This window comes from Pteropus alecto, unplaced genomic scaffold, assembly GCF_000325575.1.
Source record: "Pteropus alecto unplaced genomic scaffold, ASM32557v1 scaffold61, whole genome shotgun sequence".
In the NCBI taxonomy this organism is placed as follows: domain Eukaryota; kingdom Metazoa; phylum Chordata; class Mammalia; order Chiroptera; family Pteropodidae; genus Pteropus; species Pteropus alecto.
Window position 1 is genome coordinate 1,324,864 of NW_006434835.1, and position 14,804 is coordinate 1,339,667.

Here is a 14,804-nt window from a genome sequence, read left to right on the forward strand (position 1 = left end):
GGCTCCTGCACTGGGCATGCGCGAGGCCGGCGAACGCAGGCGCAGACGCGGCGGGAGGCGTCCGGCCAGTTCTCCCTTCTGGGCTTCTTCCGACTTCGCCCGGGCCTGGTCGCGGCCGCTGGTGACCCTCCCCGGCCCCGGTGGGCGGGTGGCAGGTGAGGCTCGGGGCCCGGGCCACAGGGCGGGGTGAGGCCGTCCGTTCCCGCCGCCCTCAGCCCCAGTCCCTCGGGGGCGCCTCCCCGGAGTGCCCGTTGGGGGACTCCTTTCCGGGTGCACCGCCCCCCCACCGGCCTGCACCCCACGGCCTGCGCCCGGCCCCTCCTGGAGGGCCGGCCCCTGTCCCCCGCGGCTCTGCGCGTGCGTCTTCGCCGTGGGCCCTTCGGGGCGGGGTCGCGGACCCCGCGGACGCCCGGCGCTCAGGGGCAGAGAGGGCCGGAGGTCCAGGTCCCAGCGCTGGCGCTCGGTGGCCAGCTTGGCCAAGGGGGCTCAGCTAGCCCCTAACTTCTCTTACCCCTGTTTGCTCGTGAGCGGAAAGTCGTTCGTGGTCGCCCGCCTGCCCCTACTCAGTGACGTGGGCGTAAAATGCGGCGATGTGTGTGACTTAAGTCACCTTCCAAAGCAGCGTCCAGGGCTGAACCGATCGGTAGGGTATGTGTACACGAAGACTGAAAACAGGTTCGTTTAAAAAGAAACAAGGCTCAAAGACGTGTTCTAAGGTGTTCCAATTTCTCACTCGACTGCAAAAGTTCGACCCCAAAGAATCATTTCCTTTCTTTTTATGGCTGCTTGAAGATCCCAGACCCTTTGGATTGAAGTCCTTTATTCCTTGTTTCTTTTTATAAATTCCGAAGAGAGCGCCGAGCGGCAGTGAGCCGGGCCCCCTGTGCGGTGGGCTGGGGGAGAAGGGGGGAACGCAAATAGGACCGCACCGTGTTACTCCTTCAGGTCTCATTCTGTGGTTTCTAACAGCCTTCACCATCCCAAGACGTATTTCCATGCTTCATCGTGGAAAGTACAATGACCGTGGTCATGTACGTGCAGCTCGTGGCAGTTTTAAAAGTGCCTGTGTCAGTTACTGTTTAATCCCTATTATCCCAATTTCCAGATGAGGACACCGAGACTAAAACGTGAGGTTATTTTTCAAGGCTCACTTAGTAGTGAAGCTAAGACTCAAGCAGTTAGCCGGAGCCTGCATTCTGTGCCTCTCCTGCCTCACCCCTGCCGCTCTGAGTCATGATCTATCCTAGCAGCATTTCAAGGAGAGCCGAGGCCGAAACACCTGTGCGGGCATCCCACCAACATCAAGTATTGGCACTGTGACTTTGGGCAATCACTTGGCTTTCTCTGCTGTGCGGTGCTCATAATACTGTATAGGTTGGTTCTGAGGATTAAGTAAGATAAAGCATGTAAAATTCTTGATGGGTAGTGAGCGTTTTTACATGGGCTTTTATAAATACATACTAGTTAGATTTGGTATGGTTCTTTCACGGTTTACTTTTTTCCCATCTGGTAAAAGATTTATAATTCCAGAGTCTTATGTCCAGAAAGGGAACCTGAACAGTGGTAGTTTTCATTGTTAGTGAATTTAAATTACTCGAAGTTATTATTAAAAACGTGTTAAGGAATTAATTAAGCTCGTGCCAAGCACTCAACTGGGCAGAGAGAAGTCGGACTCCCTTGCTAGCATTTTGATGGCGTCAGCATAGAGAATCATTGTAGATTTAAGGAGAGAGATTTTATTTGGGTCCATTTGAGGACATTGCCCAAGAAGCCTTGAGACTGCTTCAATTTTAGGAACGTGGGGGGATGTTTCTATATGCAGTCAGACAAAAATATACGTGTCAGCAATTTCAGGTACACACATTCAAGGATTAACACTTTTGCATCAGGTGGAGAGATTATACAGACGAGGAAGCGTCATCACGCACCCAGAGTTGGGAGTTTCGGGAAAGGGGCTGGAAGCACTTGCATCTGTGTTTTTATCAGGACACAGAAAGAACAGGCACTGCCTTCTGTGATCATTTATCGTTTTCACTGGAACTATTGGAAGGTGTCGTACACGTGGCCACCCCGTGGAAGGCCTTGGTCAGGCGTTGGCTGCGTTCCCTTGGTTACCGGCCAGGCTGGAGCAGCCGCTGACACACTTTCCTTTCTCGGTGGTAACATAAGCTTATGACCATACCTATCGCTTAATGACAGTCGTTGGCCAGTACTAGTAAAAATTTATGTCACACAGATAAGAACAAATACCTGTGCTTTTCCATTTTTTAATTTGGAAATGTAAAGACTGCACATAACATGCACGGAAGATGTAGCGATCAGGTGCCAACGCAACCTGCCCTTCCAGCACCCGCATCCGAAGTGGACCGTGGCCAGCAGCTCTGAAATGCTTCACGTGTCCCCCCCATCAAGCCTCCTTCCCCCTTGCTTTTGTGTTCATTTTCCTAAAACAGTATATTGTTTAATTTACACATTTTGAAACTTTATATGGAAAATCGTACTGTTTATTTTTCTCCTTGTGCCCTTTGCAAAATTAGATTTGTGAGACTCACACACCGTGATGCATTTGTTCTCACTGCTGTTTAATGTTCCAAATGCGAATGTGCCACTGTTTATCATCGTGTCTCTGCGCACTGGTCGTTTCCACTTTTTTTATTTCGGGGGTTTTGGAAAGGGGAAGTATTTCGTTTGGATTTGCCATTCAGACACATCCACAGTCATTGCTTATGGTGCCATGTGCAAGAGTCTCTCTGCGACATATGAAGTTATGGGCAGTGAGACTGTATGTTGTCCCAACTGGGACTCGTGTTGAAAGTGGAAAGAGGTTACTTCCTTTTACCGAGATGTGGGCATAACATGAAGTTGTCCTGGAAAAATCTGGAAGTATAACTGTTGGAGTGCTAGGGTGGGCATGCTTGTGAAATGCGCCTCCCTTTCAGCCTGTTCAAATCTTCGGCCTGTTTTTCTGTTGTATCATTTACTGTCCTATTAATTTGTAGGAATCATTAATACAGTCTTAATATTAAGTGTGAATAGCAAGTGTACAAGAATACTTATACTCTGCTGCTAAGTAATTGGTACATCCACTTCGTAAAGCAATTTGGCATTATCTAGTGAAGACGAAGCGTAGTCTGTATGATCCAGCATGCACACTTTTGATATGAAGAAATTTGCACACGTACACCAGGAGACGTGTATAAGAACAGTAACAGGACTGTTCGTAGTATCAGAAACTTAAAAACACCCCGAGTGTCCACAGCAGTCGAGCAGATGATATGTTGTGGCACCACCCCACCGCAGCGTCATCACCAGAGAGCCGAATGACATCTAGCTTCACACCACTTAGAAGGTCAAAGTGGGGAGGAGACATAAAGTTAGAAACTGGAAAAGTCTAACATGTTGTTTGGGAGGAATGAACATGGAAAATTAAAGAAAAACAAGAGTATGACAAATTTCAGAATGTTACCTCCGAAGGTACTAGGGTATTGTCTTAGCCGCAAGTTATAAATATTGTGTTGTATCCAATCAACATTTAATTAAAATTGTTTATAGAAACTGTACGTTCAGAAGAGAAGGGGAAGTATAACAAGAACCTTCTAAGGTCTTCTCGTGAAAAATGTGAGAGAACTCACACGTGGCTGCCACAGGCTGCCCCTTTCCGACCAGCCGCTCCTCCGCGTGCCACGCTTCCTCTCTCCTTGGCGTCTGTGTTACAGTCACTTTCCTCTCGATGTCATTCCCTCCCCTCGGCTCCTGGAGAGCAGGGTAACGTGGCTTTGCCCTGGTGTCTGCGGCACGGTAGCACTGGGTGAGGAGCGGTCCCTGGTTTGTGGGACGTTTCCACCCAGTGCAATGGCAGTGGTTTTTCATGAATGTGTGGTTTCTATGCAGAAAGCAAGAATAACAGTGTAATTTTTCCTCTGAACTGGGCGGCTTCTGTGTAAGCATCATCACCAGGAAACAGAAGTTGATTTTCTAAATTAGATTGGATTAGAAACAATGTATCTGAAGACCATCAAAACATAGTTACAAACTTAAGCATTGACTTGAAAGATGGTTACTTTTTTCTTTTTTTCAGATTTCTTTAAAAACATTTGAGGCAAACTTGTAAACCCAGAATTGCTGTGTGGGTTTTGCCCTTTGCCTAGCTGTCCTTCAGAAAGGCTACATTCTCCTTATCAGTAAATAAGTTTCCCCAAATTTACTTTTAAAATCTTTGTCTATTTCATAGGCCAAAAAAAAAAAATCCATAGTTTTAATGTGGGTTTCTTTAATGATCACAGATGCAGTTATTGTCCAAGCCACGTAACAACTGTGGTTGCAGAGTGATGAGCCTTCTCGTGTCCTGTGCGAAGTAGCTCCCGGTCCTCTGTGGACAGTTCTCCTAGGTACCCATGGTAGCCTGTCTTTCTCGCATCTTGTAATACCTGCCCGTTAACCTCAACTGGCAGTTATTTTTGCTTATTTTAAGGTTTTCCTGTTCTTCCTACATATACAGAAGACTCTGACCTCGCCAGTTCTGTTCCATATCTTTTCCTGGAGTCGTGCGGACTGGTCTTCTGTCCTCCAGTGTTCCGTACACCGATGCGCTGTGGGAAGATCCGGAGTTATCCTCCGGAGTGTTCTTATTCCGGGCAGGGCTCGGAACCAGCCCGCAGTTAACTGGCAGCACTTACTGGCAGCTCCTGGGTTCCAGGCGCTGTGCTAGGGGCTGGGACACTTCAGTCCTCCGGGGTTTAGTCCAAAGGGCCAAATTCTCTTCCTGGCCATGTCATTTACTGACAGTGACTTCATTTCTCTGATTCGTAGTGTCCTCCTGTGTCTGCTGGCCGTTGCTAGCTATCTGTTCAGTTGGTAAGAGGCGAAACAAAGCCCTGCTTGTGTTTCCAGTGTCTTCGTGCCCGGCCCCCACTTCCCGCACAGGGAGGACCCAGGGGAGAGCCTCACGTGCGGGGCACCCACACACTGATGTCCCTGGGGTAGCCTGTAGTCTGGGCTCGCCGAAGCGTTATAAGAAAAGGGCTCTTGTTCCTTTCCTTTGTATTTTTGACTCATTTATAGTTAATAATTATTGGATGAATGTATAATAAATGGAGAATTAGTAACCGATTGTGCCGAACAAGAAAATTCTCCAAAACGTTTAACTTTGATTATGTACTCTAAATGATCTTATCTTTGGATTTTAGGGTGATCCAGGCTATAAAAAGGAAGGACAGCTAACTTGGAATATTGTGATGAGAATGTTGACAGGGAGAAGAAAGGAATCTTTGATCAGCTAAGTATAGTTTTTGAAAGTCAAAAAGGCCCTTGGTGGGGCGGGGGGAACCTTCAGCTGTCATGATTTTCTTAGTTTCCTTAACTCGAATTTGTTCACTACGAGGATAGAACGATGTACAGAAACTTTTGCTCAAAAAAGTTCTTTCAAAGAAGGAGCAAATAGTGTTTTCGGAGTTCGAACTCCTCGTTTCGTTCCGTGGCCTCCGTCAACCAGCGTCACCCCAACGCTTCAGCTTCAGCTGGTCTTAGTTTCTCACGTTCCAGCCGTATGGTTCTGAGCTGCAGAACCCCTGGAAGCTTCAGTTCCCTCGTCTCCCCAGGGAGGGAATTGGTGGCCATCTTACAGGGTTGTTCTGAGCACCAAGTAAGAGAACACGTGTGCCGTAGCTCGGAGCCCGCCAGGCGCGTGCGAAGCGCTGACGTGTGGCATCGAGCTCTGTCGTCAGCTCCCGCCGTCCCCGGGCCCCGGCGAGCACGCCTTTGTTTCCTCCCCGTTCCTTACACGCGTGCCCTCTCGCTGTCCCAGACGCCCAGAATTAAGCAGCATTACTGGCTCAGGAGAGGACGAATTGAGTATTACAGATTGGATGGCCTCGGGGAGGCTTTGTGGGAGAGGGGACTTCAGCCGAGTCTCACAGAATCAGTGGGGTTTGAAAGGCTGGAGCCCTCACACCCACGGGGATGGCCGCTACGGCTACACTCAGAAAGACAGAAAATAACGAGCGTTGGCAGCGATGTGGAAAAATTGGAATCCTTGTGCACAGCTGGTGGCAGTGTAAAACGGTGTAACCACTATGAAACATAGTTTGATAGTTCCCCAAAAAATTAAACATAGAATTGCCATATGACCCAACCGTTCAGCTTCTGGGTATATGCCAAAAAGAATTGTGGGCAGGGTCTCGAGATATTTGCACACCCATGTTCACAGCAGCAGTGTTGACAGTAGCCAAAAGTTGGGTGTAATCTCAGTGTCTGTTGATAAATAGATAAACTACTGTGTGCATACAGTGGGGTATTATTCAGCTTTAAAAATTAAGGACATTCTGATATATGCTACAGCATGAGCCTCGAGGAGTTTTTGTAGGTGAAATAAGCCAGATACAAAAGTATAAATACTACGTGTTGCCGCTTACATGAGACACATAGAATATTCAAATTTATAGATTCATAAAGTAGACGGTGGTCGCCGGGGGTGGGGGGTGTGGTGGGGGCTGTTTAACGAGTACGGAGAGTCGGTCCTGCAAGCTGAGAAGAGTCCCAGGGACAGTCACGAAGGCCGGCCGCACAGCCTGGATGTGCATGGTGCCCCCGACCCAGGCGTGCGCTGAAAAGTGACTCAGGTGGTGAATCTAGGTTGTTTGTCGCTTTCCACAGTAGTAAATAAATGGCCGGAGAAGTGGAGTCTTCCGAATCCTGAGTCGTCTGCATAACTGATGAACATTTGTTAAATAGACTTTTTTCGGCGCGGTCTTCGGTTCACTGCAGATGTGAGCAGCAGGTACAGAGATGGTGCACACACCTGCCTCCCCCACTGCCAGCGTCCCCTCCACGGGGTGCACTGGTCACCACGCACACCCGCGGTCAACGTCAGGATTCCCTCTTGGTGGCGTGTCATCTGCGGGTTTGGGAAAATGCAGTGACGCATTTACCATTATAATGACACGTATTCAGCATTTTTATAAATTAAAGACAGTTTTAATCTGCTTAGTGTAACTGAGACGGCGCTGACGGGGCTGGTGCATGTTTGTCTCTGTTGCAGGCCACCATGGAGACTGCCCAGGGCGCTACGCAGAGTGGGACAGAGGCGTCACGGCCGGCCGAGGGGCGAGCGGAGAGCGAGGCCCCGCGGGAAGAGGGGCGGCCGCTCTACCTGGAGGAGACCGTTGACCTTGGCGGGGCCGGGCTGGGGTCCGAGGACGGCGGGGCCCTCTCGGAGGAGGCCCGCGGCTCCGCCGACAAGCTCACGGAGCGTGCCATGGAGAGCGTCCTCATATCTGACTCTCCCGATGACAGCGACGACGACGCGGATGAGCTCGGTGGCCTGCAGGAGGTCGTGGAGCCCGCGGAAGGCAGCGCCGGCCACAGACTGGAGGACGTCACGGATGAAGGGGCAGCCGACACTCTGAGCAATGACAGTGACAGCGACGGGGACGGACCGCCCAGCGCCGTCCGGGACACGACCCCTGACAGCAGCGCGTCCCTGGGGAGCGGGGCGTCCTTGGGGGCAGCCGCGGCGCAGGAAGGGCTTGGGGCAGGCGCAGAGGCCCTGGCCGCAGGGCGCCCCAGCCCCGAGGAGGAGCCGGTCCCAGTGTGCACCATCTTCAGCCGGGCGCCGCCCGCCACCGCCCAGCCACTGCCCTTCCTGCCCGACGGCTTCGAGTCGCAGCTGGTGAAGTCGCCGAGTTTTGGGGGCGCCGGCCAGCCGGCCGCCACGACACCCCCGCAGGTGGTCCAGCCCAGCCCCAGCCTGAGCACGTTTTTTGCGGACACGACCAGCACCAACTCCCTGGCCTCGGACTTCTTCGATTCGTTCACGACATCCGCCTTCATTTCCGTCAGTAACCCCAACGCGGGCCCTTCGGCCCCGGGCTCGGAGGCCACCCCGGCTTCCGCTGACCCCGCCCGCTCCCCCGGGGCCCACGGGCCGGAGCCCTGCGTCCCAGTGGCTTCTCACGAAGTTCCGCCATCACCAAAGCCCTTCTCCCAGATTCAGGCCGTGTTCGCAGGGAGCGAGGACCCCTTCGCCACCGCCCTGAGCATGAGCGAGATGGACCGGAGGAGTGACGCCTGGCTCCCCGGGGCGGCCACCAGGGACGTCTTGCTTTCCGTGGCGGCCCAACAGTACGGCACGGTGTTCGTGGACAAGGAGAACGTCACCATGCCAGGCCTCAAATTCGACAACATCCAGGTGAGACGCGGGTGTCCCCAGTGAAGTGGGCAGTTGTGTGTGCACCCCTCGTTTTTACGCGTACATATAATATAAATTAAATACTTTTGGGGCAGTGAAAAGCCGTTAATTTTCAGCAGGTCCTAAGATTCTGGTGGGAGGAGTCCGTGTTATGTCACTAGGTGATTTAGAACCTTCTCACGTCCCCTGACACAGCGTATCTGAGGTACTAGTCATAGTCTTAGAAGCCAGTCCGTCAGGGCACGTGGTTCTCTGAAGTAGCTCTAAACTCTGTGTGATCAGTTTATGTGTGACATTTGGGCTTCGGTAAATGATAAATCTCCCATTTCTTTTTTTAAATCTTGAGGAAAATATTGAATTACACATAATATCCTTGATGCACAAACAGTAAGAATGGACAGGGAGGATCTGAGCAGTGCCCAGGCCCGTCTGCCCTAGCCCAGGGCCGACCACACGCCACACACCTCTGGGTGACCGCCACGCTGTCACCACACACTCGGGGCCTCCCCCAGCCCCCCGCTTGGTGTGCCTTTTCGTAAACCGGGCGCAGGTGCGCTCCGTCTCCAAAGGAAGAGCAGTTCCCAAATGCTCGTTTCACTAAAGATCGCGATACTCCAGCCAGCATCTGGCCGGCAGCATCTGGCTAAGGCCGAGGCTCGCTGTGCTGTGACCGCCTTTAACCTCCACACCCCCGGAGAACAAAGAAGTTCCAGTCAGTCATGGTTCTGGTCAGCTGAGTTTAATCAGCATTTTATTCCTGACATATTTTCCTTATATTCTTTCCAGGGAGATGCAGTTAAAGACCTGATGCTTCGCTTCCTGGGTGAAAAAGCTGCAGCGAAGAGACAGGTCCTGAACGCGAACTCGGTGGAACAGTCCTTCGTGGGCCTGAAACAGCTCATTGTAAGTAGCGCTGTGTTTGATTTTCGGTACTGCCCCTCGTAATGTTCACTTCCACAGAGTTAATTGGGTTGAATGCATCGTCCAAGGCCCTCGCACCTACGCAGAGGTCACGTTAGATACCAGCCCTGTGTGGCAAAGGCGTCACGTCAACATACTTTCAATTTTAAATCCAGTTAGCTTAAAAGACGTTATTTTAAATGATCAAATTATTTGAAGGAGCATATACTTCGATTAAAGAGGCTTCCTTAAATATAATAACTGGATTGTTTATTATAATAATAACTGTCGATTTTTTAAGATACTCTGTTTTCTCCACTGGGTGTAGAAGGCTTACCATTGAATAGGTGCATTCACCAAAAAGTCGTTGCTTAGTCACTGACAGGAGTAAGCGCAGACACCCACGCAGACGCTGTCCTAGATCTGAGGAGGAAACTCACTTGCAGGCGTGCTAACGTGGGGGCGGGGCAGATATTTCTGGGTTCCGTGAACCACCGGAAATTGTGTGCCCACAATTGCCTGTTTTCTCAGCATATTTTATCATCTAGCACAAGTGTCGTCCTCAGAAAGGTGAGTGAGAACCCCGTGCTTAGGTGGCTGGCAGACATTTCACCCGCGGCCCAATTAGAGCTAAGTTTTTCATAAGTAAGTCAAGTGCTTCATTGAGTTTCTTTCCGTGAAGCGATTCGAGAATTAGTCCTGTGATTGAGAAGCTTTGGGAAGGAAGGATGTGGAGATTCTCTGTTTTTAAAAGAGGGCGAAAAACTGATTTTTAAATATCCGAATGCTTTATTCGTTAATGAATCTGTAGGTCTTTAAAGGTAGTCATCTCCGTGGTCCCGTAAAACCGCTAAAATGAGTTCCCTCGCACCGTCGAGCGGGCTGTCGTTCCCTTTATTTGGCCGTGAAAAACTGCTGTGATACATGACTCTGAGCAGCAGGCTGTGTCTGCAGTCTGACTGTGTGACAGTGAGCTTAGCGAGCACACACACAGCCACACACAGTCACTGTGGTTCCACGGCTATCTTTCCACCTCGATTATTCCCGGTGTTAATAAATACATACATGGTGTGATTTTTTTTTCATACACTGAAAATTCTTGAGGCCAGTAGAGATCTTATTAACAGGCGTAGCAAGGAGACTTGTCTGAGGTGGGAAATGTGTTTATAAAAAGACCGTACCTCGCCCTGATGCTTTAATTACGTCCTAAAATAGTTGCTGGCGTCTTTAAGGCCAGGCAGGAGTTCCTGAGTAATATCAGTGTTCTGAGGTTGGAATTTGCAGGGAAATGCGTGTCACCGCCTGTGGAGAAGGGCATTTCAGTCAGCTCAGCGTGTCGGTGCGGAGGCGCTGGCTCCCTTCGAGTTGCAGATGAGAGCTGTGTCCATACTAGGTAGTCGGTGTTTTATTGGGCTGTTTTCCTCACCTTTTGGAAGTTGTCAAATGCGTGTTCAGTTCTTCAAATAGAATCTATATTTTATTTCCTGTTTTTAAAAAGTAATATTTAAATTCAGATCTTTTTCTCACATGCAGCTGACTTCGTTGTCAGAGTGTCCTAAACAGTGATGGTGGGGTTTTTCTCAAGGTTTTCTCCACAGAGCTTACACTTTTACGTGGTATATTTTAAGTCCTAATTTTAAAAACACGTTTTTTACCGACCACCTCCAACATCTGATGTTGACAATGGAGGGGCACTGGAGGGGAGAAGGCAGCGAGACAAACGTAGCAAGAAACACTCTGGAGAAGCACGCAATGACAGTTTCGGAGCGCCGGCAGCATGGGGTCACAGCGCTGGCTCTCACAGGCGGAGCGAGGCCCCCTGATTAGAAGGAACCGCGCTGCGGGGTCCCACCCAGACCGCGCACCCGGCTCTCCGGCCAGACAGGGCGGGGGAGACACAGGTCAGCCCAGTCTGCCGCTGCATCTTCCCATGAACAGAGAGACCCACGTCACCTCTCGGGCCAGTGGCCGTCAGAAAGCTGAAGGCTGTACTGCCTTGGAGAAGTGAACCCAACACACACACACAGATGCTTGACGCATGCGAACTGCACGTGCCTGTGCCTTCTGAGTGAGCGCTCCTGCAAGGCCCGGAGCTGGAGGAGGGGCTGGAAACAGCAAGCCCTCGCCACCACGGCAGCGTGACGGCCCCGGGGGTCACAGACTCCCCGGGCCCCACACCGAGTACTCGAGCCAGACGGGGAGACACCGCTGGGAGCACAAACGTGTCTGCGCCCCACTTTCAGTTAGGAGAGCAGCCTCTAAGAGATTCGTTACGTTTACGTTTAGAAAAGAATGATTAAGAGCATGGTTTTGCTTCGTTTATAATAGTAGCAGTCTGGTTTGAGATGTAGAAAACGTCTTATGTGAAATCATGACAAAAGCTAAAGGCCTTTTGTATGATATATTTTACTATGTTTTTCATCATTTTTGGAGCACTTCATATCCGCAAAATACTGTGTGTGGCGTGCTGGCCGGCGGCGTGTCCCTGATGCTGGCCGTCAGGCGGTGGCAGTCAGGGACGAGGGCGAGGAAAAGTACTTGAGGAGAGTGTGGAACAGTGCGTTCCACGCCGAGCTGGCACCGCACGGCCACGAGGACGCCCAGAGCCCGGTGACACCAGCCAGTGGGGAGGACACGGCGCTGTCCTCCAGCACGGGAGGCAGACAGCACAGCCCGTGTGGAAGGCGGTGGGGCGGCTTCTCAGCCCCGCACGGGCTCTTCACCGTGCAGCCCAGTGGCCATGCTCCTGCGGTTTCCCCAAGGAGACGAAACCGCCGTGCACACAGACACCTGCGCACGGGCGCTCGGGGCAGCGCTGCTCGTCCTGGCCAGGACGCGGGAGCTGCTGGGGCGTCCTCCAGGAGGCGATGGGACAGTGGAGCATCCGTCAGCACTGCAAGGGTGTGAGCCGTGAGCCGGGAGGTGTCCTGGGGGGGCCTGAGAGGCTGTGGCCAGGGGCGGCCAGGGGCGTGCACCAGGTCCCACTGCCCGTGAGCAGGGAGCCTGGCCGTCCCGAAGTTGCTAACCCCACACCAAGGTCCTTCCCGGCCCCGTTTCACTGAATGCGTGTGTGCGCACGTATCCGTGTCCACGTGTACACAGACGTATCCGTGTCCACGTGTACACACACGAATCCGTGTCCACGTGTACACACACGTGCAGATGAAGAGAAGATGCTTGCACAGGGACTTGGCGCCGGTCCCTGCTGACTGCATCATGAGTTTAATCCTGAGCGAGGGGGAGAGCCGGCTGGACCCTTTAAGGACCGTCTGAGGGGTTTCAGCCGCCTGGTGCGCGTTCTCACGGCTCCATGGCGCGTGCTCCGTGCCTGCCTTGACAGCACCTCATTTGGACATCCCGTCCTTCGCGTAAGATGGGTTCTCTCAGCTTCACGAATTCCGGAGGCCGTGAGCCTCAGGGTTGGGTGGGTTACCAGCGCTCTTTAAAAGGCGACACCCGTGTCTCCCGACTGCCATCCAGCTCCCCCTCTGCTGTGGCTGCCGGTCCAGGCGTCAGAGTAACCGCGTGGGTCCAGGCCCCGACCGTCCGGGCGACGGGCCTGCAGGACTGCCGTACAGCCCCTGGTGGCCCCTGACGACCCCTGACGACCCTGTGTCCTCACCTGGACCTCGGACCCGGCCTGGGGGAGCACAGCGTGGGGGAGCTGCGTGGAGGAGCTGGTGCGTAGAGTATTGGGCAGTCACTGTGACACACTCGTCCCACGTGCACTGAACACGTGTAAGTGTCTGTCACACAGGGCTGTGTCAGTCCCTTGCCTGGAACCGTTCGGTGGCTTCCCACACCCTCAGGCTGAGTCGGACCACTGGCGGCCTGAGCTGTCCGTGCTCACTGTCCTCGCCCTGCACCTCGCTGCCTGTGCTGCCCCAGGCGGGAGTGATGCCCCCCACTCACACTGTCTGCGGAGGCCCCTCCGGGATTCACCCGCGCCGCCCCTCGGCCCAGAGAGTCCTTCCTCCTCTCTTGACCCTGCTGTTCCCAGGCCGTGTGGTCTCGGCGTCGCACCCCCACCCTGAGAGGAGGCCGGCCCCCTGGCATGCTCCCAGGGCACCCTCGGCCTCTTTCCTGTTCAGGAAGCACTTGGCATTCACACCAAAGAATACGATTAATCCTTAAATGCAGTTTGGCATCTGCCCCCCGTGCTGGACGCTGAGATGAATGAGCACAGGTGTGTTCTCACCACTTTGCCCACAGAGCCCGGCACGGCCTCTGCGTGCGAGGGAGACTTCGCGCTCACGTGCTGACCGCGCAGATGACATGTCCGCAGTGTCCAAAGGTGGTACCTACCAGGCGTCCACGTTTAGCTTCCTGAAGGGTTAGACATTCTCTCCGGTGCTAATCTCGCATGTTTGCTGGGTGGCCCTCCTTTCGTTCCTGCATTGGGGCAGAGAAACACAGGAGGTCCAGAGTGACGAGCCAGCGTGTCAGCATCCGCCAGCCCCTCTGAGGTCCCGTTACACCGTGAACTACTGCGAACATGCAGTGCGTTGACGTCCTGGCCTGTAACACATTCTGTTAACATGGTTCATTCGGGTTTTCATACTGAGAAACAAACATCACATTGTATGTATAAACTCATTGATGGTCACATGCACATCACACAGATAGACGTAAACATAGCCAGCACATAACATCTGAGTAAATTGATTTTAAATGGATGGAAATCGCGAGGTAGAGCCTCTTGCTGAGAGGGAAGGCGGCCTCACAGGCTTGGGGCGGCGGGTTCTCCCGTCCTTCACCCGCTTTCCCTGAGCCGCGGCTCGTGCTTGGCGCTCTTCCTGCCCAGCGGCCCGTGCGGCGCTGAGCGTCGGTGTTCTGCTTGGTGCCAGCGGCCTCTGGCCACGGAGCCGCATCCAGCACGAGCTCCTGCACGGCTGCGTTAGCTGACGTGCCCGCTGTGTCTTACAGAGCTGCAGGAACTGGAGGGCGGCGGTGGACCTGTGCGGGCGCCTCCTCACAGCCCACGGCCAGGGCTACGGCAAGAGCGGGCTGCCCACCAGCCACACCGCGGACTCGCTGCAGGTGGGCCCCGGGGCAGGGGGACCGCTGTCCGGTCCGTCGTGGTTCGGGGGCATGGAGGGAGTGTGACCTCATCTCCCGGCTTTGATCTCAGTGTGGGGTGTCTCCAGTCCCCTCCCGGGTGGTGCTGGCGGGGACCAGAGCCCTCGCCCGGCCCCAGGAGCAGGCAGCCCAGAGCTACAGCACACTCCCATGGTGCAGGCCTGGCTGGGTGGAGGGTCCAGGTGCTCCCGGGCCTAGAGGCAGGACACGTGTGATCCCCGGGGGATGCGCGCTCCGTCAGCTGCTACTGTCCCCCGTGTCATAGTGTCAGCCCCGATTCCCGTGCCGCCCCCACGGCTGACGGGGCAGGGAGGGCTGCAGAGCAGCACTTGGCCCCCTGCCTGCGGCCACCTGTCACAGGAGCCCCGTCTTCCCGGCCTCGGCGCGGCCCGCCCCCCTGCAGGCCCGCTCCGGACTTCAAGTCTCCCCCTCCATTCATTCGCTAAACTGTAGCCACGGTCACCTCTCAGAGCACAGGTCGGCCCATCTGCTCTCCGGCTCAGACACTGTGTGTAGCTCCCACTGCTACCTGGTCAGATGTCACCGCCCGCCTGTGCCAGGCCCGCCACCAGCGGTGCTCGCAGAGGCGTAAGAAAGGCCCCAGCTCCATTTGGCGCCCGTCACTTCCTGGCTTGCAGCG

The 14,804-nt window shown here is 53.6% G+C and overlaps 1 protein-coding gene across 1 annotated transcript in view; it reads left to right on the forward strand.

Annotated features, from left to right (window-relative positions):
• TRAPPC12 (trafficking protein particle complex 12) overlaps positions 1-14,804 on the forward strand; it is a 35,569-nt gene continuing 20,765 nt past the window's right edge. Inside the window, exons 1-5 of the mRNA XM_025045785.1 lie at positions 1-155; positions 6,652-6,786; positions 7,037-8,185; positions 8,972-9,088; positions 14,012-14,187. Of these exons, the coding sequence (XP_024901553.1) occupies positions 6,784-6,786; positions 7,037-8,185; positions 8,972-9,088; positions 14,012-14,187 (1,445 nt within the window). The 5' untranslated portion in view covers positions 1-155; positions 6,652-6,783. The remainder of the gene's footprint in view (positions 156-6,651; positions 6,787-7,036; positions 8,186-8,971; positions 9,089-14,011; positions 14,188-14,804) is intronic.